Genomic DNA, 27,730 nt, shown 5'->3' on the forward strand with positions numbered 1-27,730 from the left:
CGGTAGGCAGCAAACCCCCACCATGCGCAGTGGGGGTTAACCATGGGCCTTGCCTTGAAGCAAATCTTGGGCCCAACCATCTGCAGGTGGTCAACGCCCGCCGCACAGGGAGTTGGGCAACAAGAAGCAAAGGTTTACTGCAGGTCCTGGACTCCAGGCAGACCCTGCTCTCAGTCAACTATAGGTTGCTAACCCATGCTGCTCAGTCTGTGGCCTTAAAGAATGGGTTTGATTGCAGGATCTTGCGTTTGACCAGCCACTGTGTCTAACTATCTAAGGGATACCAAAACTAGCAGCACACACCCTTCAGACATAAGCACAGGGGATTTGCAGCAGGTGCACCTAAACCTCTGCCAGTGGGCTACCTCTGATGAGCATAGCTTTCGCTGATCTGCAAAGGTGTTAAAAGCAGGGCCTTTGGCTGCAAACAACCCTCTGCTCCTGTGTTAATTGGATGGTCTGGTCTCTTGCGAGGATCTAAGCCTTGTTCTTAGTTGGTGGGTAACCCCTGCTGTTCAAGGTCTTTTGCCTTGTGCTACAGGAGGATGGCTGCAGGGCTTGGACTGCAGCGATGCCCTGATCACATCCCGTTGCATATGACAAATCTCTGTGGGGTGCATATCTCATGACTTTAGTGAGATCACCAGTGCATCGCTTCAAGTGCCAAAATGGAGCCAAAACCTCCAACCAATGCAGGAGAGCCATGAAAGTTTTCAGATCCAACCCGACACTTGGAAATATTCAACTGGTGAGGAACCTGCATGTATAAGTATCCATCAGAAAAGGCTTTTCATAAGGCAACTCTGAACACTGGCTCTATAGCTGCCAGTGTTGAAAGAAGAAAAGAAAAATGCATCTGGATTTGAAAGCCTCAATGCTGAAAATTAATCTGTTGGCACTCACCGCCTACTTAGAGCCTAATGAGCCATTAAGGTAGGTCTAGATAACCAGTCACTTGCTGGTAGATTACAAAAATTGAAGACTACAGTAATCAGGTAAAACTTTATCTACGCCCCAAGTACAACATTTGAAACAATTTAATCTCCTTAGTGCATTTGTCATTGTCCCCATGTATGCTTAAGTGACCATAGTTAACTGTGATTCCATTTTGAAATGGTCACTATTTCTGTTGTCTTGATCCCCCTCGACCTGCTCTCCAGCAGGTGGCTGAAAATTATGTTGGCGGTGTTGCGAATACTTCCCTAAAATGGCGCTATGCATCTTAATGCTTCATTCATAAACAGGGGATAGAGAAGACTGCATCCTCCTATTACATTAAACAATGACCATACAAGCATGTTTTTATAAATAGAAGTAAACAAATAATGAATCAGGCCTTTTGTACTTGTAAAGGAACACATTTATTGCAGGTAGGAGTAGACAAACACTGAAGTAAAAGGAGTTACATTTAATTGTGTACATAGAATTCAAATGGCTGTTCCATGCGTTGTTGATAACTTTCTTGGGCAAACATACACAGGGTTTCAGCAGCAACAAAACATAGTACATAAAAGTAAAACAGACGAAAAAAAGTACATTAAAATTGCATAAAACACTGAAAACAAGTATTTTAGTATTTCTCTTAACCCCTTCCATGCTGATGACGAACCCCAGCCGTCGATGCTCTACGGTGCTCGTGTGCTGATGACGGCTGGGGTTCATCACGACCCGCCCCTGTTCGTGCTGTTTACAGCACACCAGGGGAATCGCCGCATGGAAAGGGTTAATATCTGACGTTCACCAAAACAGCAATGTTCTGATGAATGGCAATAAACCAGACAAAATGATAGCTATACAGGGACAAAAAACCTGAAAATAGTCAATGTTTTTCCTCTCATCTATTTTAGACACTACAATAACATTCCCAAATATGGTATTTTCCAGTTGTGGATCCCTCTCACTGCCAACTTCAAAAAGATAGGAGATAGGTTCATAATTGCACCTGATGCAATCCACAACATAAACCCTCTTCAACTGAAGACTATGGTTTCTCAGGCGCCTACATTTAGGGTTTGGTCTTTGGAAATTGTTGGAAGTCAATCCCAGGTAATAAAACACTCCTCTTGGATAAGTGATCGTGTGCATGTCTGAACTGGACATTCAAAGTAGATTCCTAGTATACATTGCAATTATTCCTCCTGCTTTAAAGCTGAAAATAAATCAAGAGTGCACCTATTCCCCCTCAGAAAGGTGAACAGGAACTTCACAGCCAAGGGAACACACTGATTTTTGCCAGCTGTGTTTAAAGCCTTGCACTGAAAGCAGAGTGAAAGCCTCCAAATCTTCAACAAAAAGGAGCCTTTCCTTCAACATAACCAGCACAAAAGTGAAGTCTCCACAGAACTCTCGGCGTGTGAAGTTTCTTAACTGGTGCAATAAAGTACTAATTTAGGGTTGCATAATAGGACTCCAACTTTGGAAAAATATATAGGTTTGGCCTCACGTACGAACGACATTAAAATATGCCTGAGATTATTTTTTTTTTAAGTTTTGCTTATTTATGCAAATATGAACGGTTTAGTAAAAATATGCATAGCACACGTTTAAAATATGTCAAAGATACAAAAAAATTCAATCTCCTACTTCAGAACTCCTACTTTCTAATGATTGCACTTCCTTCCATGTGCTTTGTGTTCCTGAGACGCTCTTCTTTATGAAAAGGCCAGCAAAGCAACACAATTGTTGCCTTGTATAAAATAAAAGTCTCAAATTCGGACTTGCTCGGTATGCCTAAAAACACATTCTGCCTGCCTCTTTGTGGGCGGGGTATATAAATACAGTACACACTTTATATACAATGATAATGTAAAAGCCAGGGGATTAACCATTTCCTACTGCCAACAGACCATGTGTTCTAGGGTAGAATGGGACATGAGGCTCTGGATATGGAATAAGATTTCCCCCATTTCTCACCATCCCAATAACATGCTTGTAGAATATGATTCCCAACACAGAGAAGAGCTGCAGACAATCTAAAGGAATGTTCCTGATTCTAGAAAATCTTTAAATACAGCAAAAGCATACTCCAATATTCACACGTTTTGCCTCTTCTTTCCCTTCTTATACTTGGGTTGTTAGAATCTGTGCTTGAATAGATTAATACTTCATAAACTCGACTTTGCCACCCTTTTGTGTTTCCTCATTTGAAGGTTCATCTGTTACCTCCCCGGCTACAGCCTTAGTCATTGGACTCAAATGGCTTAAAGGGCCCTTTACATGTACCTTACACTTCCAACATTCTGTGCTTTCCCCTCTTTGTTAAACATACCCAAACCCTCAACCACATCCATTTGACATCAACTCCCACCACATCATACTCTACTTTTTTCAACTTCCCTTGAAATAAAATCCATTGTAATCAATATTTGCTTTCCCACTTTCGGTCTTGTTCAACACTTTCCTAAAGCCATATGACCCTTCCTTTGACATACTCCATCCATCTTTGGATGCATTTCCAATAAAGCACATAGCCGAGTGCTTGCCATCTCCTGCCCATCATTCACCTAGAGGTCTGCTGTCTTTCTGCAGTCTTCCTTCAAAATGTCCATTTTTGGTGAGGAAGTGCACACTGGAGCTGCAAGACTCCCGATCACAGTCGGGAGGGACTGGTTCCTTCGCAGTCCGCCCATGAGCGCGCTCCCCGTCCCAAGAAACACTGTAGAGTCCGGTTTCCTCAACCCATTTTCGTGTACAGACGGCTTCACTACTCTGGCAATGCCCAGCCTCTTCAGTCTTTCGACCAGATTCATTTTCAGCTGCCCCAAGTCAGGAGGGTTTCGAGGAGGTTTCAGACCATACATCTCCTGCAAAAATGTCTCTGCTGGACGGGAGGCCAGAAAGTTTTCAGAGACATTTACTCTGGGCTCGAATGGCAAAGGAGACTGGAGAGGAGAGTGGGAAGGGGAATTTGGAGGGGTGGAGGGAATCGCCAAGGTTCTTGGGGGCTGTAGGCGCAGTGGTTCTTCAGTGGGCATGGTGCTGCAGACCTTAGCAGAGATGCCCTGCTCTTGCAGGAGCTTGGCCAAATTGCTGGTACTGCTGAGTGTGGTAGTGGACTCTCTCCTCTTGGAAACAGAATCGCCAACACTCACTCTGTAAGACATAGCTGGAGTGCTCGCACCTGTACTGGAAGTGCTGCTGATACAGGTCCCAAAAGAGGAGGAGGAGTACATGGCACTAAAAATATAAAAAGAAATGTGTTAATATCACACATAGCATTAGTAGATTGAGCACTTGCCAGTTTAATAAATCCAGTGTCCTTGCAACAGACTGGTTCAAAATGGGTGAAGTGCTAAGTAAAGAAACAGGGAAGCAGGATTGTGAAAGCATCTCTCAGTAGATGGGAAATATCTTGTTGCAATGTTCAATAAGCATTTGTGATCACTAAGTCAATAAGGTTTACACATAATGTGATGAGAATCTACACTAGTCCCTGGCATGCTATAACAGTGAAACAGCGACCAAGATTTTGCATTATTAATGCTTTGCGCACTATGATTTTGGGAGACGCATTCACCACAGATACAGAAATTGAAATAACTAGGTTTAGAGTTTACACCTAGATCAGATACACAACGGAACACTGATCCTGTAAGTATATGACCGTGCATTAGACGGGTGCAGCATTTTGAAGCATAGCCCTTTTTTCCGCATGCTTGACCCAAAAGGCATTCTTCTGCTTTGGCACTGAATAGAATAAATCAATTCACCAGCACAATCATACACACCTCTATTTGAAATATGGTCTGGTACATACCTAGGTCCCTTCACCTCTGCCCCTGGTTGTAGGATGCCACCCCTTCCAACCCCCCAGGTGCACAGGACTGGGGAAACCACACCAGTGTTGTACGTTTTTTGGAATAGGGGGGAGTGAACAATATTCAAAAACTTTCATTTATACAAAAATTACGCAGAAAGTACATATACATTGGTAGACCTGTTGCAAGAGCTATCTTTACCACAATCTAATACAGAAGTCACTCCTACCTTAAATCTAACATTGCATGATATTACTTTCTGCGTGTCCCTTCTAGAGCCTACGGCAAAGTCAACGTCTGGCAGCCTCACCTCCCCCTTTTTTCCCAGGGTCTAGAACTACTACTCCCCGAGTAAGTTTGCGCAGGGGGTACAGCTTATCGGACGGAGATGTGTCCCCCGGGCCCCCCCTACACCCTGGCCGTGACTCCTTAGGGGGCTGCAGACTTGCTGCGCATGCGCATGCAGGGGTGGCCCCAGGCCCACTGGGAAGGACACCCCCCCCCCCCCCCCCCGGCCCGCACCCCAACAGCCTACTTAACAGCGGTCACTACCCCCGGAGTTAAATGATGCTGACCGCTAAGACCGCAGACTAGGCTTACCACTGTTGACCTTACCGCCACAGGCCAGCATAGTTGACTGACTATCTGGCCCTCCCCTCCCAACTAGGAAGGTCACACTCTACGCCTCAGATCCTCAACCCAGGCTATGATATCCTCAAAAAAGGCACCGTTCCCTTTATGTGAAAGGTGCACCCCGTCCTGCAGAAAAAACTGCTCTCCCCTGATGTACCTGTGTGTTATGGTGCTTAACCTGGAAGTCATAAACAATGTGTCAAACTTATTGTTGAGCCGCTTTACCGCGTGATTCAACGCCCTCACCAATTCTCCCCCTCTCCACTGGAATCTGGGTATCATGTGAGACCATGCTATGATGGACTGGGGACATTGCCTTGCCAGTCACCCCACTTCAGTAAGTAACTCTTCGAGTAGTACCCACCCTGCCTAACTTTGCCAGATCAATACCCCCTAAGTGCAGGATCCAGATCGCCGGTGGGCCCGTGCTTGTGCATAAAGCATGGTTCACCAGTGCTCTGAATTGCCCCACGCACAGACCCCCATGACTCACAAAAGACAATTTTACTCCTAACTTTGTCACCCTATCTTTTATGGCTCCAGTAAAGAAAGGTTTCAAACGGCGAACATATGAATGACCTATTATCCAGATTTCCTGATTCTTCTGGTGCGAAGAGTAAACTTGTGTCACTGCGGTGTTGTTTCTGTTGCACGCCGTTGGTTCGTGAGTGAAAGTATGCTTCTTCCCTGAGTCACAGGGTGAAGAAGCTGGATAGTGAAAAAATAAAAAGGCGGTGTAAATGTATCGCCACGCTGGCAGATCCTCCAAAGGCTAGAACATGTTAGTTATGATTGTACGTAATGTGGCAAACACGCTCCCCTCCTCTTGAGTCTCAGGAGTCAGGGTCCCTACTGTTCTGATTGTTCTCTAAGACTCTTGGCCTAAAGCATGTGCAGCCGCACATACCTTTTGTAGCAATCGGAGGACCACCTACCGATCTTCCTGACATAATCCCCCCCGAGACCCTTGCCGCAGCTTCCGTGGCCACACCTATTCTGAAGGAATGAGTCCCGAATCCACTGGGGTCTAGCCCTGCCGCTTCCAGTGCTTTGAGCATGACCCTCTTGTTAAATGTTAAATGTTACAGGATTTCTAAAGCGCATGGCTGCCCGTGAGCGTCCCCGCGCTGAACAAGTACAGGTGGAATCAAGAGGGGAAGCCTACGGGAACAGCCAGGTCATCAGAGATTTACGGAAAGTCAGAAGGTTGGGTTGTGCGCGGAGGTCAGAGGGGAGGGAGTTCCACAGTTTGGAAGTGTTATATGAAAAACGTCAACCTCCTGAACGTGCTCTCTTGATCTTAGGTGGCAGAGTAAGGTGGGCATTAGAGGATCGGAGGGGTCTGGAGGTGGTGTAGGGAGTCCCCAGATCTTTGAGGATAGGGGGGGGCTTTTCCATTGAGAATTTTGTGCATTAGACAGAGTGCCTTAAACTGCACTCTTTCCACAACAGGTAACCAGTGCAGCGCTCTGATGGCTGGTTTGGCCGAACAGCGACTCCAAGTGTTGGTCAGAATCCTAGAGGCCGCATTCTGCACTACCTGCAATTTAGTCGTAACTTTCCACGGTGCGCCCAGTTACAGTGCGTTTCCGTAATCCAACCTTGACAAAATGAGGCCCTGGATCAGAAGTTTCCTTGATTGGAAAGGGAACAGTGGTAAGATTTTCCGGGTGAAGCGCAGGAGACCAAAGCAGACTCCAGACGTTTTCCTTGCTTGGGTATCATGGTGAGATTTTGGTCTAGCCATAGACCGTGGCTTTTAATCTCGGATTTGGGAGTTGGGGGCTTCCCCATGCATGGGGGCCAGAGAGAGTCTGGATGAAAGTGGGCCTGGTTCCCCATCACCAGAATCTCAGTCTTGTCGCTATTAAGCTTCAAGTGAGATCTGTCCATCCAGCTGACTGTCTCTCAAGCAGGAGTAGAGGTCGATGGTGGGATTTTCCTGCTGAGTAAGAGAGACAACCAGCTGCGTGTCATCTGCGTATGTCAGGAGTTTGATCCCATGTGGGGTGACTATCTTTTCCAGGGGGGACATATATACGTTGAAGAGCGTGGGGCTCAAAGAAGAGCCCTGTGGCACTCCGCAACGTATAGGGGTCTCTTTAGATGTGTATTTGCCCTCTATCACTCTATCTTGAACTGGAACACTGTCAGTGGTGATCCCCCTGCCTTCCTAGTCGGTTTTGGATTTAACCATGGTGATCTTGACAGAGCCCTTCCCTATTTCCACATGCACTGTCTGTAGACTCCCCCCTGCCAATCTTGCTTATTTTTAGCGACTACCTCGCCCACCCTCAAGGCCCCGTAAAATGCTAGGCAAAAAGCGGCCTGAAAAAGAACTGCCTCCCTTTTTGATGTACAGACCAGTGATAAGGCCACTACCATCTTCTCCAGTATTTCTAAACCCACAGGTCTCCTGCAATCCGGCTGGTTCCCTTGCAAATGTTGCCACCCTTTCAGAACCTGGCGGATCACAAAATGCTTGGTGGGATCGCTCTTCCCGTGTAGCTTTGCAAAGCAGGATATCGGAGTCACATGTCTCCGTGCTGCGGACACTGTCCGGCCCTGTTCCCACATAAAGGCTAGATACTCCACTACTGACCCATGCTCAAGCCATTTGTCCCCCCACCGTTCCCCTAGAAAGATACAAAAAGAACCAAACGCCCCTTCGTAAGCATTTCTTGTTCTGGGGGCTAAACTTGCAGCCACGAGGTGCGATAAACTGGGGCACCAAGCTGCCAGAGTCGGTCGGGGAAAGGTGTCGGGTGGGCGGCTGCCTCCGGGGAATGGGCCCTGAATGCCTGCATTTTGAAACGAGACAATGCGTCAGCTGCGTGGTTCATTACACCAGGAACATGTTTTGCTCTAAACAATATATTCAACTTCATGCCTTGCAGCACTATCTCTTTTAGTAAGCGGAGCAAAATCCCGCATTTTGCTGACTGGCTATTTATGCATTCCACCACCGCCATGTTATATCAGACCAGAAAATTACCGACTGGTCCCTCAAAGCCTCTGCCCAGACTACCAAAGCCACCAGAATTGGGAAGAGCTCGAGAAAGCTTATGTTACTGGTGAGCCCGCACATTTCCACCACTCGGGCCAGCAAGAAAAGGAAGGATGCCCATGTAAGCTGTATCTAATTAAGATAATACTGGAACAGACAAGGGTAGCCAGGGAGGCGGGTGGGAGTGTGTAACTCTACAGCTTTACATGCCAAGAACAGATGCATACTGGTAAGTAGCATTTTCCGTTCGAGGCATATGAGCTGCAGATTACACACTGTGCATAGATTGTATAGCAGTACCCACTCTTAGCGGCGACCACCCCTATCTGTTGCAGTAGTTTGAAATAATGTTTTGAGAACAGCCTGGCCCACATTAGCTTGTTGTTTGGTTTGCACATCTACACAATAGTGTTTTTTGAATGTGTGCTGTGTAGTCCATGTAGCCGCTCTGTAGATGTCATCTAGGGGAATGTTCCCTTAAAATGCCATTGAAGCCCCTATTTTCCTTGTAGAGTGGGCTTTAGGAGGAACAGATAACGTAAGTTTAGCTTTGTGGTAGCAAATCTGTTTGCATCTAGCTATCCCAGATTTTGATATGGGATTACCCTTGTGTGGTGGTGAGAAAGACACAAAAAGTTGTTTGGTCTTACGAAAGGGTTGTGTTCTCTCGATGTAGTATAGCAATGCGCTTTTGACATCTAGGTTATGAAGAGCTCTTTCTGCTACTGTCTGTGGCTGCGAGAAGAAAACGGGCAGTTCCACAGATTGATTGAGGTGGAAGGGAGAAATGACCGTGGGCAGGAATTTCAGATTAGTACGGAGAACGACCTTATTCTGGTGCATTTGCAAGAAAGGTTCTTGAATGGTTAATGCTTGTAGTTCACCAACTCTCCGCAGAGAAGTAGTAGCTACAAGGAACGCAACCTTTCATGTTAAAAATTGTAATTCACATTTATGTAAGGGTTCGAAGGGAGGTCCCATTAGCCGTGTGAAGGTGGTACTCTGGGAGGAATTATTCTTTTAGGGCCTTCCATACAGGCTTTAATAGCTGGCACTCTGAACAGAGATAGATGCTGTCTGTTTAGCAGATATGCTGCTATTGCCGCAAGATGCAGTCTAATAGACGTGTAAGCGATGTTACATCTTTGGAGGTGCAGTAAGTATCCTATGATGTGTTGAAAAGACACGTCTAGGGGATTAATATTGTTGTTGTGACAATATATTACAATGCATTTCCACTTAGCTGCATAACATGCTCTAGTGATTGGACGTCTAGCTTCTTTTATGACATTCATGCAGTCTGGAGGAAGGTTAAGATATCCAAATTCTAGGATTTCAGGAGCCAGATCGCAAGGTTGAGCTGAGCTGGGTCTGGGTGCCTGATCTCTCCACGGTTCTGTGTTAAAAGGTGTGGAGACAGGTATAATTTTTGGTGCAGTACTACAGACAGTTGTAGCAGTGTGGTGTACCACAGCTGTCTGGCCCCTGGTTGGAGCAACTAGGATGAGGGTCAGAGAATGCTGCTGTAGTTTGCATTCTACTAGTGGCATGAGTGGTAGAGCTGGAAAAGCGTACGCAAATCTGTTTGACCAGTTCATCCATATCGCATTGCCTTTGGACAGTGGGTGTGGATATCTGGCGGCGAAGCTTGGGCATTTGGCGTTTTCGTGGGTGGCAAAGAGGTCCATATGAGGTAGTCACCACATCTAAAAGAATGGTTGAAGAACTTGCGTATGAAGTTCCCACTCGTGGGTCTGTTGTGTTTGACGACTTAACAGATCTGCTATGGTATTTTGTACTTCTGGAACATGCTGGGCTAGAAGGAATATGTTCTGAGGTATAGCCCACCGCCATACGTCCTATGCCAGTTGAGAGGTTTGCAGGGAGTGTGTTCCACCCTGTTTTTGTATGTAATACATGGCTGTCATGTTGTCCGTGCGGACTAACACAGCTTTGTTTGATACTTACTTTTGGAAAGCTTTCAGTGCTAGGAATATAGCTAGTAACTCCAGATGATTGATATGGAGTAACATTTGTTGTGGTGTCCACCTGCCTTACATGATGTGTTGCAGGGGAAACATCATTTACAACGAAGTCTTTTCCACGCATGACGTTTTCAACGATCCACTTACCCCGCAAACGTCTCTTCAACGAGGGAGCCTTCAACGACCGTCTTTACCACGCAAGTGGTATTCCTTTTGGTCGTCCAGCATGTAAGTTCTGCGTGGCCTTGGGGGGTTGGGGGGGGGGGGGGGGGCCCCCATAAAAAAAAACGAGCAGGCTACATACAATAAAAAACGCACTAAAGTGTCATTAAAAAAAAAAAGTAAAGAGCCGCACCGAAGACGTGGCGAGTACGTCATAATTGAAGTCCTTTTTTAGTTTTGGTAGACGTGTTTTAACGCATATTTCGATGGAGGATGGAAGTAAGAGCTGGTGAACGTAACGTTTTTGAAATGCGAGTTTAGAACTTGCGTTCTAAAAAGCTGCGTGGTACAGCCACTTGCGAAGTAACATTTGCGTGGTAATGCCATGCGGAGTATTTGTATTCGTGGTAAAGTCATATATTTGTGTTGCAGTAGGTGGGCCCCCCAGCTGGAGAGCGATGCGTCCGCTGTCAAGACTATTTGAGGAACTGGCTCTAGGAATGGTCGCCCTTTGGAAAGGTTTTTGGTGTTCCACCACTGCATGGAGCGATGAGTCCGATCGTCCACCAACACTAGGTCTGTTAATTGATTTTGAGCCTGGTTCCATTGACGTGATAAGCACTCTTGAAGAGGACGCATTTGAAGTCTTGCATGGGCCACTATGAAAATGCAAGAGGCCATCATCCCTATGAGTTGCATGAACACTCTTTGCTGGAAGTGAGTGTTGTGGCTGAAACTTTGTGAGAAGGGCTTGCATGTTGGCTATCCTTACTGGAGTTGGATAAGCTAGCGGCTTTGAAGTATTTATTGTGGCACCGAGGTACTGTTGTACTTTGGATGGTTGCAGATGAGACTTGGTGTGGTTTATTGTGAACCCCAGGTTGTGGAGCAGTTGGATGGTGGTATGGTTGTAGGAGCAGGCTTTTATGAGCCAGTCGTCAAGGTACCGGAAGACATGGATGTGTTGTCTTCGTAAATGTGCCGCCACTACTGCTAGGCACTTGGTGAATACCCTTGGTGCTGTTGTGACTCCGAATGGGAGTACTTTGAATTGATAGTGCAGCCTGTCTATTACACATCTGAGATACTTCCTGTGAGCTTTGTGAATGGGAATGTGGAAGTATGCGTCCTTGAGATCTAGAGTAGCAAGGAAGTCGTTTTGTAACGGGAGAGGAAGGACTTGTTGAAGTGTGACCATGTGAAAATGGTCTGACTGTATGTATATGTTTAGCGGTTTGAGGTCTAGAATAGGCCCTAGAGAGCCGTCCTTCTTTGGGATAAGAAAGTATAGTGAGTAAACTCCCTTGTTTTGTTGGTGCAAAGGAGCTGGTTCTATTGCACTTTTTTCTAGCAAGGATATTACTGCTTGCTTTAGCAGTGATAGATGCTCTTGTGACATTGGACGCTGTTTGGGTGGTATGTATGGTGGGGTAGATGTTAGTTCTAGACAGTAACCTGACTGAAAAATTTGTTGTACCCACCTGTCTGATGTGATGTTGATCCAGGCAGGAAGGAATTGTTGTAGCCTTCTCCCCACAGGAGTGGAATGATGGGGGGAGGAAGCAGAGGAAAGTCATTGGGTAGGGGTGGAGGCATAGCGCGAGTTGTTGGTTTTGCCTCTGCCTTTGTTGTTGTTACCCCTATAACCCCCTCTTTGTTAGCCCTTGATGAATGTGGATTGACTAGGAGTTTTATAAGATGTGGAGAGGCTATCGGAGGCGTAGCCTCTTGTGTTGCCTCTATATGATGAGCGACGAAAAGAATGTCTGGGAGCTTGCAATTTCAAGGCTCCCATAGATTTAGCTGTGTCAGTGTCTTTTTTCATTTTTTCTTTAAAGATACATCGACAAATAGGTGTTGCTCATCAAATGGCTGATTGAGGATAGAATTTGCACTTCAGGTTTGAAACCTGAAATACGCAGCCAGGCATGCCTACACAGAAGGACACTAGTATTAATTGCCCTTGAGGGAGTATCTGTGGCATCTAAGGCGCAATGAATGGAAGTATTGGCGATATTTTCACCTTCCTGTAGGAGTTCATTGGCCCGGTGAGCCTGCATTATGGATTCTAGTTCATCATAATGTGCCCTGTCATATCTTGGCAATAGCGCTTGAGTATTGGCGATGCGCCATATATTAGCTGCCTGTGACGCTGTGCGCGTACCAGAGGCGTCAAGTAGTTTAGATTCTTAATTTGGTGGTGAGGTCTCACCTGATGTTAGTGAATTAACATGTTTAAGTGCATTAGATACTACTAAATAATCTAGACCTCTAATGTAAACTGGTTCTGTAGGGGCAGATTTGTATTTTTTCTCAATGCGAGGGCTGAGGACCCGAGCCCTGACAGGATCTTTAAATACCTCTGTTACGTGCTTAATGACCCCTTTAGGCATTGGCAAAATGGCAGTGGACCTTTGTGTAGTATCAAAAGTGTCCAATAAGAAATATTACTCCACAGCATCGGTGTGCAAGTCAACCCCATGGTACTGGGCAGCTCTCTAAAACCTATAGTGGCCTCTGGTGGGGAAGGCCTGGAAGGATATAAATCGTCTTGAGGGACGCAAGACACATCAGAGATGTTATAATCATCCCCTGGATTAGGTGACTGAGGGGGGCTATTGGTCCCTACTGGGTCATGTGCACCCCCACCTGTGTCATCAGAGTCTGTATTTACATCATCATCTGGATTAGTGGATGGTGTAGGTGAATGATGTGTAGGAGGAGGAATAGTATAGTGAGGTGGTGGAGAAGGGACCCTTAATGGAGAGGTTGCAATGTCTCTTTTCTTGTTTGGAAGAGGAGGGGTTGCAGGGGCCTCTAGTGGTCTCTTCTTGGAGCTAAGAGCTACTTGGCCAGTCTTAGGATCCTTTACAAGAGTATTTTGAGTAGGATCTGATGTAAAAAGCTCTTCTGTGTAAGGCAGATCCTTCGGTGTCGAAGTTTTCGGTTCCGGAGGTTTTTTCGGCACCGGGTCTTTTGAAATGGAACTATGACCTTTTGCAATGTCTTTTACCGGAACGTGTTTTTCGGTTCCGGGTGTTTTTTCGGCTCTGAAGCGCGTGAGTCGGGACCTTTAGGTGGTTTTTTACTCGGCCCGAATGCGGTTTTGGCATCGATGAGCCTGTGCCAGTCTTCGGCGCCGAGTGCTTGGGTGTCAGAGCAGCGGTCAGCGTGGCTGAGGAAGATGGCTTCTTCTTCGGTGTCGGTATGGGAAGGGCACCGGAAATAGGCTGACTCGAGCCCGAGCCGCCTAAAGGCTTAGTAGGCTTCTTTGCCGGGCCCGAAGGCAGGGCATGGGAAGCAGTCTCTCGTGTGCACCCGGGTCCGAAGGTGAGGGTGTGACCGAAGCCTTTTTTGAGGGTGTCGAGGAAGGGTTGGGGTCGACGTTCTTACTTACGACCCGTTGAGCTGGAGTGATATCCTCGACGTCTGAGTCTTCAGAATCAGAGGAGCTGGCACGTCGACGCCCTCTGCAAAGATGTCGTCGGGGATCGAAGCCGACAAGCGAGCAATGGTTCTTCAAGCTACTCGGTCCCGAATTGTCTTTTTGGAGCAGAAGGAGGCACAAGCAGAACAGTCTTTGGCCTCGTGTCCCGGTGAGAGGCAAAGGTTGCACACCTCATGTAGATCGGTGTGGGGAAACTTCGACCCACATTGAGGACACTTCTTGAAAGGCGTCCGTTCCATGAGCCAGAGAGTAAGGCCCAGGTTGGCCCGTAGGCCTTCGTCGACGACCGGAATGGTCAAAACAATACCGGTAAACTGGTTGAGGATTGCGCGCCGAAGGAAATTCGGTTCCACACCGGAGTGCAGGAAACACATCCGAGCCCGATGGCGGAAAAAAAACAATCTGAGGATGGAGCCGATGCCCACGCGCAATGTGGTTCAAAGGTGGAGTCACTTATCTCGTGACTTCCAAATAACTTTTCAGGACAAAACCAAACTGCAAACATCCGGGCCCAACACTAGGTGGCGATCTATGCACAGCACAGTGTGTAATCTGCAGCTCATATGCCTCGATTATATATATATATATATATATATATATATATATATATATATATATATATAAAAAAACATGTACGTAGCATCTTCAAACACACACACACACACACACACACACACACACACACACAAATATATATATATACACACACATATATATTATATAGGTGTAGATCATCAAAACATGCAGCCTAAAACCATTAAAGAGGCTAAGATGCCAAAATTGCATTGGATATTTCACTTAAATAAACACGTTTAAAAAGTATTTCAGTATGTAGAACATGCACTCCTTAGGGTTTTGACAGAGTCCATTATTTTCAAGGAAAAAGGCAAGTAATTTCAGGCAACTAGCCAATAAGCTGCTTAGAAGAAAACACAACAGTAATAAAAACCAGCACCTGGCCTTTAAGACCTCCAAGAACTCCCTACTCCCATCATGCACCACAAGTGACAGTTAGGTCAGGGTTTTTTTATGGTGTACTAACGTGAAGGAAACATGAAGCAAGAAAAAGACTGTTACTAATCTACAGGCATTCGCACAGAGAGGTGGGCAGGTCCCTTATGACTTTTATGAGTATACACCTGGAAGAGAACGAGGATTACAGGTAAGTAACTTATCCTTCTCTTCCAGGGGTTACTTAGCAATAGTCATAAGCACTGCATAGAATAGAATGCCCATATCCACCTTTCTGCAGACGTACACCTGTATAGTCACAGCAAAAAACATTCCAAGGATAAATTATCCAAACAGATTCCTTAAAGAGACTTGCCCACACTGAGCATCTGCCAGAGTGTCAGAGTCTAAAAAAAGGTGTGTACTGATCACCATGTGACAGATGTACAAATTTCTGCAATCTGTACTTTTTTTTAGGAGGGCCGTGGTAGAGGCTTTTACCCTGGTGGAATAAGCCCTTGGTTTACCAGGGAGATTTTTGTTAGCTAGCTGGTAAGGCAAAGTAAATCATGAGCCTATCCATCTAGAGAGGGACATTTTAGAAGCTGAACAACCAGTACGTCTGGAACCATACTTTACAAACAGGCGGTCTGATTTTCTTATCCTTGGTCTTCTCTAAGTAGAATTTAAGACCCCCTTTGAGGTCTAGCAGAGGCAAAGCCCTCTCCGGAGGACTTGAAGGATTCAGAATAAAAGTAGGTAGAGTGATCGATTGGTTAATATGAAAATCGCAGACCACTTTAGGTTCGAAAACTCAGATGAGTTCTAAGGAAAAACCCTGTTTGCGTGAAAAATTATATAAGGTTCTTTACAACACAGGGCTTGTATCTCGCTCACTCTGTGAGCAGAAGGGATGGCTACTAAAAAAGTGGTCTTCCACAATAAATGTTGCAGAGACGCTATATGAATGGAGTCGAATGGAGCACCCATCAACTTAGCAAGAACAATATTAAATTCCCATGAAGGGGACGGGGATCTGATTGATGGATAGACTTTTTTTTAACCCTTCAAGGAAGTCTTTAACCACAGGTATCTGAAAGAAAGAAACCTGTGTGGGAGATTTTCTGTATGGCGTAATAGCCGCTAAATGAACCCTTAATGGGGAAAACTGAAGGCCTGGTTTAGCTAAATACAGTAGGTGTGGTAGCATCACCTGCTCCTGCCCTGGAATGGGATCATAGTTAATATTGATGCACCATAGTAAAACGGTTTCCATTTGAAAGCATACACCTTTCTGGTGGATAGTTTTCTTGCCTCCTTAAGGATGTTCATACAGTCTGTGGCCAAACCTAGATGTCTATACTGGAGGACCTCAGGAGCCATGCCATTAATCTCAGAGATAAGAAGTTGGGGTGGAACACCTTCCCCCAAGTTTGGATAGCAAGTACGGTCAGCACGGCAACCTTCTGTGTGGGGTCTCCGATAGCTGAAGAAGATCCGGATATCACCACTGGCAAGGCCACTCTGGTGCAATCCGTATCATTCTGGTCTTGGCTCTGTAGAACTTGTTGATCACCAAAGAAATTAGCAGAATTGGTGGAAAAGCATAAAGTAATGTCTGCGACCATTTGATCAAAAGCGCATTCCCTCTGGAGCCTGTTTGGTGGAACCTCGATGCGAAGACCCGGCATTTGCGTTTGTTGCGTCTACAAACAGGTCGATGTCTGGAAAACTCCAACGCTGGAAGATCTCCTGACCGACTACATTGTTTAGCACCCAGTCATGAGTTTCGACAGAGTTCCATCTTGAAGAATCTGCATGGATGTTAAGAGTACCTGGGAGATGAATTGCCGAAATAGTTAACTTCCTTGCGAAAAGCCACTTCCATAGGGTTTGAGACTCCAGTGAGAGGTGTCTCGACCTGGTTCCTCCCCGTTTGTTCAGGTAATACATAGTTGTGGTGTTGTCCGTCTGAATCAGCAGAGAGCGTTTGCGGATGGACGGGAGTAACAACTTGAGCGCAAGATGAACAGCTCTCAGCTCTAGTAGATTGATACGATATCCCTGCTCAGTCTCTCACCAAAGTCCTTGTACTTGCAGAGGACCCATGTGAGACCACAACCCTGGAAGGAAGCGTCCGTAACAATGGTCTGACTGGGAAGATCCTGATATTAAGGAACTCCTTTCAGCAAATGCTATCGTTTCATCCACCATTTGAGTGAATCTCTGGCTGAGGGAGAATCACAAAGTCTTCCCAGCATTCCGATACTTGTGACGTTCTCATCGATACTTGGATGATAACAGTTTACACCATTCCTTCTCTGGACAGACTGTTGCAATGTCTCTCGACGTCGGACTGGAGCCGATGACACGGACTGTGACGCTCTAGACGTCGACCACCTATGAGGCTGTGGCAGGGTTCTCGATGACGGTGTACCTGCTGCGACTGAGCACCGACCGATTCATCAACGTCGGTGAAGGTCGACTCTGAAGTTTTTTCGACATCGACCCAAGACCGCTCTTAGACATCGATTTACACTTCTTCGGTCTCAAATACTCCTAGCCTGAAGAAACATGTCTCGACACTGACTTGCCTTTTGACGGCAGACGCTCTGACCGCCTCAACAGCGATCTGTCTCTGGACGTCGTCACATGCCTTGTATGTTTTTCTGACATCAACTGAGAAGCAGAAGGGGAACAATCTGGTATTTGCTTCCTTTTTGATGTTGGAGAAGCAAAACAACGTAGTTTCTTCTCTGATCTGACCCTTTTTTAATGAGAGGAGGTCTCTTTAAAAGCATGGGAGCTCCCAAGGCCACTTTTTGTTCATTTTCCTCTCTCCAACAAGGCATGCAGTTTTATCTTCTGTCTTTATCGAAGTGTTCCTTAGAAATCTGTTGGCAATAATTTCACTTCTCTGGATTGTGTGAGAATTGTAAACACACAATCCAGACAGAGTTTGGGTCAGACTTTGCCATCTTCTTCCCTCAGGAAGGACATTTATTGAACAATACTGGCATTTCTGACAAAAAATGTTCTCAAAATTGTCATAAAAAAAGTAATAAGGTTTGCCAGCAGCCCGAAAACGTTGAACAAAAATGGACAAAATTATCAGAAACCAATTTCTGACTGGAAACAATCAAAAACTGATGAGCTCAATACTCCAGGATCCTCTCTAGGATCCTCACAGAATGAGACGTAAAAAAGAACTGACCTGTCACCTGTGGTGCATGATGGGAGCAGGGAGGTCTTAATGGAACGGTGCCAGTTTTTATTACTGCTCAAGTCAAGTACTGTTGTGTTTTCTTTGATGCAGCCTATGGGCTACTTGCCTGCTATTTCATGCCTTTTTCCTTGAAAATAAAGGGCTATGTCAAAACACTAAGGAGTGCATGTTCAATGTACAGAAATACTTTGTCAACATGGGTTTATTTTAAGTGAAAAATCCATTGCAATTTTGGCATCTTTGCATCATGAATGGTTTTAGGCTGCATGTTTAGATGATATACGCATATTATACACACACACACACACACACACACACACACATATATATATATATATATATATATATATATATATATATGTATGTATGTATGTATGTATGTATGTTTGAAGATGCTACATATGTATATAACTATTAAGACTATTGATGAGTATCCCCTGGAAAAGAATATGCTGTTCCACCAGGATGCAGTGCATGTGTTTGTCATGGCAATGCAAACACACGGGGCTGATGGACGGAGTGCTGAAACTTTTCAGACACTCATCCCCAGTCATTATTAGATTTTGGTTGAATCCATCATCATTCAGTCTAGCCTGGCTAATGAGGGGTGTTACTCCAAAACCGGTCCCAGGATGCTTGTTTCTGGTCCAGGGAAGATCAGTCTTGGCAGTTCGGGCTGGACTGTTACCATGAGGAACAGGGTCAACCTTTCCCAAATCTGACTTGAAGATTTAGGATTTTTTCATTTAAAATCCAATCTTCAATAGCCCTGATTAGCATTTTGGCCAACATTTTGCAATCAATGTCTATAAGGCTGATAAATCTGTAAGATGTAGGATTGTTTTCTGAGCCCTTCCTGTACACAGGCATGATTATGCTGTTCCACCAGGATGCAGTGCATGCGTTTGTCATGGCAATACAAACACAAGGAGATGATGGATGGAGCTGGACTGTTACCATGCGGAACAGGGTCAACCTTTCCTAAATCTTTCTTGAAAATGTTGTATTTTTTCATTAAAAATCAAATCTTCAGTAGCCCGGAGTAGCATTTTGGGCAACATTTTGGAATCAATGTCTATAATGCCGATAAGCTTGTAAGATGTAGGGTAGTTTTTTGAGCCCTTCCTGTAAAAAGCCACGATTGAGCTGTTCAGCAGGATGTAGTGTATGTGATTGCCATGGAAATGACAACACAAGGAGAGGATGGACGGAGCGCTGAAACTTCAGACACTCACCCCTAGTCACTATTAGATTTGGGTTGAATCCATCATCAATCAGTTTAGCCTGGCTGATGAGGAGTGTTACCCCCGAAACCAGTCCCAGGATGCTTGTTTCTGGTCCAACGAAGACGTGGCTTGGCAGTTCGGGCTGGGCTATTCCCATTAGGAAAAGGGTCAAGACTGATTTGCATGTGGCTGGGCTGAACTGGTGTGGCGAAGTAAGGTAAAGAAAGATGATGGATTCAACCCAGATCTGTGACTGGAGGTGAGTGTCAGAAGTTTCAGTGCTCTGTAAGTCATCTGCTTGTGTTTGCTTTGTCATGGCATCTCATTCAAGGTTGCTGTAGAATGCTATAAAACCACTCTGGGCGTTGCTTGAAAAACAATGATGGCATCATGTTTGGGCATTGGGATTTGCAAAAACAACAATTGATGGACAGAATGCAGAACAAGGTCATACATTCACCCCAGTACAGAGATCTGGGCCTAAATCCATCGTTTTTTTGTACTCCACACCACCCCAGTTCAGACATGGCCATACGCAAATCAGCCTTGACCCTGTACCTCATGGGAACAGTCCAGCCTGAACTGCCAAGCCATGTCTTTCCTGGACCGGAATCAAGCATCCTAGGACCGGTTTCTGGCAATCAGCCGTCTTCAGCCAGGATAGCTGGACTCCAGTGGTGTGGAGAGCATGGGACTCACGTCTGAGCATACCCATCCCACTCGGGGTGACAAATGCAAAAACAACAATAGATGGACAGAATGCAGAACAATGTCATACATTCACCCCAGTACAGAGATATGGGCCTAAATCCATCGTTTTTTTGTACTCCACACCACCCCAGCTCAGACATGGGCAGATACCGGTCCTCGGAAGCTTGTTTCCGGTCCAGGGAAGGCATGGCTTGGCAGTTCGGGCTGGACTGTTCCCATGAGGCACAGGGTCAGACTGATTTGCATATGGCCATGTCTGAACTGGGGTGGTGTGGAGTGCAAATAAACGATGGATTTAGGCCCAGATCTCTGTACTGGGGTGAATGTATGACATTGTTCTGCATTCTGTCCATCACCTGTGGTTTTTGCATTTGTCACCCAGGGTGGGATGGGTATGCTCAGACTTGAGTGCCATGCACTCCACACCACTGGATTCAAGCAAGCCGGGCTGAAGACGGCTGGAATGCCAGAAACAGGTCCTCGGAAGCTTGTTTCCAGTCCAGCAAAAGGCATGGCTTGGCAGTTCGGGCTGGACTGTTCCCATGAGGCACAGGGTCAGACTGATTTGCATATGGCCATGTCTGAACTGGGGTGGTGTGGAGTGCAAAAAAACGATGGATTTAGGCCCAGATCTTTGTACTGGGGTGAATGTATGACTTTGTTCTGCATTCTGTCCATCACCTGTGGTTTTTGCATGGGCCTTGGGATTTTCCATTTGCTGGGTCCTATATTGCTAACATCAAATTTTGCTTTTTGACTACACGTTCGTAGTGGTTTCTCCTTGCAGCTTTTTGTGATAGTTTCAATGTCTTTATTAGATGGCCCAGGAGTACTGTAGAGGTTTGTGTTAGAAGTTTGATAGATTTGTTGAAATATTTGAAAGTATTGCACCCGTTGTCCTCTAAAACACTGGCTTCTAGAAAACATTTTTTTTCCCCCAAGACATTTGTAGCTTTTTCTAGCATTAACCACTTGTTCTGATGGGTGTCTTTTTTCTATTGTTTAATCACTAGTTCGTAGGTGCTCCTTGCTTTAATCTGGTGCTCCTTTTCATAATGAAGCTTTCACACTTTTCAGCATTTTATATTTGTCATTGAATCATCCCATATTTACGATCTTCCTGTGTGCGCTTTTACTTCTAGAGAACGGTTTTGCAGTGCCCCCACCCCCACTCACTCCTTGAGCTTCATAAGGCCCCTGGGAGCCCACCTGCAGGCTAAAATGTAACAACATAAAGGGGAGGGGTGGCTGCAAGTCACCCCTCCCTGAGCCATTAATAGCCCCGGGGACCCCATTTCCCAGGCCCGGCTCTGTAGTTACGTCCCGGGGAACACACCCCCAGGACATACCTGTTTCCCTGCCCGTCGTGGAATGGGCAGGGGTTTGGTCTTGCTTGTTAGGAACATTTGTGAATCTCCCACCATGTGGGAGCAAACATCAAGTTCACTCCCAGCGGATGGGTGGTTTGAAAATGTATTTTATTTAATTTATTTAAGGAATTTATAAAGCGCGGCTGTCACCTTACAGGAATCCTGGCGCTGAGGCTTCATAAAGTGGTAAACATAGAGTGTAACAGGGAAAGGAGTCCAGCAGGTTAAACCTTCGGAAACAGCCAAGTTTTAGCACGTTTCCTAAAAAGGAGAAGTTCCTCCGTTTGACGAATCTCCAAGGGCAGACTGTTCCAGAGTTTAGCAGCAGCAACTCCGAAAGATCTGCCCCCGGCTCTGACCCTCTTAAACCTGGGTACTTTCACCAAACATGCAGTTGCTGAGCGAAGTGCTCTGGTTGGGGTATACCAGACAAATTTGGCTTGCAGAGAGCTGGGCCAGAGTCCATGCAGGGCCTTGAAGACAAGGCAGAGGGATTTGAAGGATATTCTCTGCTTCAGCGGGAGCCAGTGGAGCTCAGCCAGCGCCGCCGATGCAGAGGATCTTCTAGGCCAGCCAAGAGCCAGCTTGGCGGCAGCAGACTGCAATCTTTGAAGTCTATCTAGCAGCAGACCCGGTGACTCAAGCAGGAGGGCGTTACAGTAGTCGAGTCTGCTCAATATGGTTTATCTGACTACCAAAGCCCGGGCCTGTAAGGGAAGTAGCGGTAGGATTTTTCGAAGAGACCTAAAAAGGGCAAAGCAGCTGGAAACCGAGCCTGCCCACTGGGAGTAGACTTTTGATCTGTTTCCCAGCCTGCAGGGAAACATATTGCTACTGCTGGGAGGGCGTAGCATTAGGAGCTGCGCCCTGCAAACTGGAGCAATGCCAGCGCCCGCTGTATGCAGGGAGCCAGCTAGGGCTGTGAGGGCCTTGGGGCTCCCTCTGCAGACCCCAAACGATAGTGTGGTGAGTGCCCTGGGTAGGCACCAGGGTATCCACCGTTAACAGGTTAGGGCATCCAGGGATGGGGTCCCGGGGCCAAAATTGGCATGGGGAGATGGGGCACATGCCCCCCTCCCCCTAAAAATGACACAAGCCCAGTGGGATGGAATCGGTTGGCCCTGGGGAGGGCGACCGTGTACCCTTCCCACTTGAAAATGACACAGGGCCTCTGGGGATGGATCCTCAGGGCTGAAGTTGACCCACGGTGGAGGGGCTGCATGTCCCCCCACTCCCTGAAAATGGCACCAGGCTACATGGGATTGGGTCCTTGGGCTGAAATCGCACTGGGAGAAGGGCCATGTGTGCCCCCTCCTCATTTTTTTAAAGGAGTGGTCCTGAGGGGTGGGGTCCCCAGGGCCTCAGAAGGCTCAGGCATGTGGGTCACATGCACCCTCCCCTTTATAAAAAACAATGGCTCTAGGGGATGGGGGTCGAAGGTGATTTTTTTTTTCACTCTTAACCCCCCTCCCGACCCTCCCCCCATCCCCTTTCATCCTCCTACAGGTGTTTTGCAAAGGAGGAAGTTAGTAGCTAAGACAATTGCTGGAAGGTTCCGACCCTCTCTGGGTAGTTCTTCCTCTGGCTCTCCCTCCGAAGGTGAGTAACAATGGGGGCTCATACTGCCACTGCTAGGATGAACTTTGTGGGGCACTCAGTGGTGTGAAGGAGGTGTGAAAAGTTATAGGCTGCAGAGCTCTGTTTGCGGGTAGTCTTTTCCTTAAGGCAATTCCTACGCAAAAAGACCAATTGTACTGCACAACCAGATTTGCTTTAGCAAAGCATTGTCCACTATACTGCCGAAGAGGCTATCCGCGGTGAACGGCATGTTGATTACCAGGGCTTGTACCTCTTGCTCAAAATCATTAGCCTGGTGTGTCTCCTACAGTTGCGGCTGGACACATCCAGCATGGATTGAAGATATCAGGCAGAGGTTTGCAATGCAATTGGTCTACCGTATCACCATTTTTACCTACTTTTATATTCCTCTGGCAGGTGCTGCATGAGAGCCCTCGATTTCATCCCATTGCAGGTGGGCATATCGGTTTAGAGGCACATTGGAGTTTGCACTGCATCACCACGTCGCCGCTGACCTATACATTTTTCGGGCCACCGCGTTCACTTGTTTGCTGTCCTTATCGAGATGAGGACCAGTGACAATCTGAGTCTTTTCTCTCCTATGTGATGTTGTAATAATCAGGAACCACACTGCCCTTTATCCCAGGCACTATCGGTAGGAATGGACTCCTCTTTTGGGATGGTGTGAGTGCTTCCAGTAGGAAAGTCTGCTCCCGTTTCCTCCTCCATAAGAGTCTGCTGCCCTTTTAATGAGGGCACTGTAGACTTTAAGATTACCAGGGACTGAATGTTTGGATGTGGAAGAGCGGGCATTACCCAAGCTGCCAGTTTTCTGTTGGTTCTTCTACCTGGAAAGGTTCCGATACTGCTTCTTTCTTTCAACGTGGAGGGCCTTTGGTTGCCATCTAGCATCTCAGGCTTCTTTGTGCCGAAGCTGCTCTTTTGTAAGTCTTCTCCTTTGAAGGCCAATTCAGAGTGCCTGCCTCCTCCAGCATGTTAATGCTTGTACCTATTGGGTCATTTGGCTTCCGCCGGTCATTCGTCTTCCGCCAGTCATTCATTCAGCAAAGGTTTCCGCAGTGAGGCAGATTTTGAAAGATTCAAGTCTGAAGATTTTGGCTTGAACATGGTGTGCCTGGCTCTGTTACGTGCACAACAAGGTGATAATCTGAATGCTTGAATTAATCTCAGCCACCAGCAAACGCTCAGGAGCATTCCAGTCCATTGTTTTTCGCCTACCAGGCCATTCTAGACAAAGGCCTTCCTTATGCAAATCAGTACCGACCCTGCCCCTCATAGGAACAGTCCATTCTGAACTGCCAGGGAGGTCCCCTCCAGAAGGGACCTCAAGCAACCCCAGACCATTTCAACCTACTTAGGTCTGGTCAGTGAGGTATAGCTGGTGGCCTATAGCACGGTGAGCATGGGACCCACGTCTGGGCATATATGTCGCACTTGAGGGATCAACTACAATAACAAGGTGATGGCTGCAATGATTGAATTAATTTAAGCAATTGGTGGAGGCATTCCAGTCCATTGTTTATAGCCCACCATGCTACTTTAGACAAAGGCTCACCTTATGCAAACCAGTATAAAGTGTTTTACTTGGCATTTCCTGGAGTCTGTTTTCTTCTGCATCTTTTTCAGTGTTCTTTCCGTCTCTGCCTTGCCAATTTCTACAGAGTTGCAGCCTTCCCCTTACAACATCTCTGTATCCTTGTGGGTTTCAAAGTTGCTCAACAAGCACAACTCTATTAGCAACTCTTGCATGTAAAAAGACTGTGCCATGGAATAGTATGCTTTTCTGGAATTCTCTCTTGCTTTAAAGGTCTTCAGCTGGAACTCAGCACATGCACGCACCCCTTTTTGCAGGCAAAGGTAGCACACATCGTGTATTTCCATCTCAGCAAATTTATGCTGGCAGTTGGGCCAAAATCTAAATGAGGTGTGCTCCAAACACCTTGATCATTCTCCGACCCACGAGGCAGATGTCATTCTTGAAAAACATTGATGTTATTCACTTTTGTCTGTTTTAATGCTGCTCTTCTCTCTGATGTAAATAAACGAGAAATAGCACCAAATGGTTGAATACAACCCCCCCTCCCCCCAAAATAGACCGGGGAAATTATTAAAAGGGGATTAATTCCTTAACCAATCACTAAATGGCAGAATAATACACAGCACCTGAATCCATAAAATTATCACACTGCAAAACTAGCAGCTTTAATGATGCCTTTTGGTGATTGACAGATCTTCTTTGGCATAGGTATCCCACCTTCTACTCTCCCCCTCCCTCTCTGGAGGTTTGAAAGATGTTAACAATGATGCATTGAATTTCTTCTTTGCAGCACAAACTACCTTAAGAAACGTTGGATCTGATGCTATAGGTCTAAATTTATTTTCTAGAACCCGCTTTGACTGCTTGTACTAAGAAAGTATTAGTGAAGGTCTACGTGACGAGTTCCCTTAATCCTGGGGCCAAAGTAACAATTTGATAAGCTTGTCGCTTCATTTGGATCATTTCAAATACAACGGTATTATTGACTTCCTCAACTGTGGCCTGTAAATTGAACTTCCTTACAGCCTTGTTAGAAAAGTCAAGAAATGAGACAAAATCATTTATCAGAGAACTCCTACGAGTAGATTCTTGAAAAGCTGGTGAAAGCTCCTAACAGAGGAGCAAGGTAAGGCAGAACATTAATAAAGAGGTGAAGTTCTACATCAATGACTCCTCCTTGGCCTGCGAGTCATAAACCTATGAAAACTAAATTGTCTGCACTGGAAAATGTAACCTCCTGGTCCTCAATGTCAACCAGGATTGGGACGAGTTGCTGCCCACTCACCTCCTGAAGTGGCAGAAGCGGTATGCTGCAAAGGAGAGAGGGTGGAACAGGAACCTCTCCTCCCTGAAGCAGTAGACATCATAGTAATCATTCCTTGACATATTCCCCAAAACTTGACATTTGTCAAAATACGCCAGCATAGTGGCCAGAAAACCTAGGGTGGAGAAACATCTCTAGAAAAATGGGGAAAACCCACAGAAAAAGTTTTCAAAAGACAGGAAGCATTCTAAGACGAAGAATGAAGGTGAAAAACACCAGACATCTGGTGTTAATAGTCAAAAAATGCTTGAAATAAAGCAGGGTTATATTAAGGATCTTTCTCACAGAGTGAACAAATATGCCGGTCACCTTGCTGGCCAGGGTGGAATGTTGCAGGGTGATAAGTTTCTTTAGGAGACATTTATTTTGGTACGAAGTGTACTGTTTACATTGTAGCACAATTCGCTGTTTTTTTAATTATAGGTTATTTAGTCTATTTAGTTGGTGTTTCTCAACCAACTGTACCGTAATTTTACCATTTTGTCCAAATGGATTAAAAGAATTGTAAATGCTGCTGATTGAGCAGGTTTCTTTTTATGAACTAGTCAGGGAAGCATATGAAATCCACTTTAAGAGTTGTGTACTAGGATCTTGCGCAGGTGCGGAGATATTAGTGAATATCAGAGGAATTTCAAGGAGAAGAACTACTTACAAAGGTATAAAATGAGTCCACCATGAACTACAGTATGCATTTGTTTTTCCCCAGGGCGTAGCTATCAATAGTACAGCAGGTGCAAAGAAACTAGGGTACAGGAGTTTGAGTGATCCGCTGCACCCACCTTCTAGTTCTAGCTTGTTTTTACCACCATAAAAGTGAACGGTCAATGTTTGCATTAAAGCACATGGTGCTTTTTCTATGCCACTGTTTTCCTCCGCGTTGTTGGAACAATATCATATAGGTTCCTGTGAGGTTGTTTGGTGCACATCTCAGATCATGACTCCGACTGTAATGAACGTGGTGGACCGAAGGACTTACTTCAACGTCATTATGCCAATTTGCAGAGAGCAGAACTACATGCACAACAAAGTAGCAAACAAAGAAGTGATGTTAAGGTTATCTGATCGAGGAGACGCTCTTTACCTGGGAGTAACCTGAGTGATGTCCGATGGGTGCAGTATCCTACAGTTTGTAAAAGTGAAGGTAGAATTTGTGGAGGATAGACACTTCCCAGGGTTAGAGGCTGTAATAAAAGATGTGACAAATTATGCAAAGAAAATATGTGCGGTCAGAAAAATTATTAGTGGCTCTGTGATACAACCAACACCCATATGGGACACACTGATTTTTAGGTCTATCACATTTCAAAGCAGGACTACTAAATATATAACAAAGTGTCAAAAGATTCATAAAAACATCAACAAACTTAAATGTGCAGGTTAACAACGTGTTAAAACTAGACCAAAGGGCAGAAGCTTTGCTAGATTTTCCGGAGAACACCTATGTCACTGGTAGCCAATTAGCTGCATCATATGTACATTTATCTGATGGATGTCTCCAAAATTAAGCATGCCTCAAGCTCTTGTAGACATCACTGAAAACCTCTGGTCCAGACTACAGTGATAATAACGGAGCAAATGAAACACCTAGTAGCAGAAAATACAGACCTATACCAATGGCAATAAATCACACTACTTTTTTGTTGATTGCCATTACGATGTGTAGAAAGATACTCCCTACAATGTTTAATCAAAAAGCACCTACAAAAGTACCTAACCCGCCCATCTATCATTCTTACTGTCAGACTACTTAAATTGTTAGTATATTATTTTCGATATCTGCATAAGCAGTTATAG

General features: G+C 45.7%; 1 protein-coding gene across 4 annotated transcripts in view; it reads right to left on the reverse strand.

The window, feature by feature from the left end:
- Positions 1–27,730, reverse strand: part of TRAK2 (trafficking kinesin protein 2) — an 845,826-nt gene that overhangs the window by 511,175 nt on the left and 306,921 nt on the right. For 3 of the 4 annotated variants that reach the window (XM_086955252.1, XM_086955251.1, XM_086955253.1), the window contains 2 exons: positions 27,018–27,117; positions 1,338–4,176 (listed from right to left, as the gene is read on the reverse strand). In XM_086955252.1, coding sequence (XP_086811378.1) covers positions 3,504–4,176; positions 27,018–27,117 — 773 coding nt within the window. In that variant the 3' untranslated portion in view covers positions 1,338–3,503. Of the gene's footprint in view, positions 1–1,337; positions 4,177–27,017; positions 27,118–27,730 lie in introns of those variants that run through there. The other variant, XM_086955254.1, reaches the window with a different exon arrangement.

The sequence above is a fragment of the Lissotriton vulgaris genome, chromosome 2_1, assembly GCF_964263255.1.
Source record: "Lissotriton vulgaris chromosome 2_1, aLisVul1.2, whole genome shotgun sequence".
Lineage (NCBI taxonomy): Eukaryota > Metazoa > Chordata > Amphibia > Caudata > Salamandridae > Lissotriton > Lissotriton vulgaris.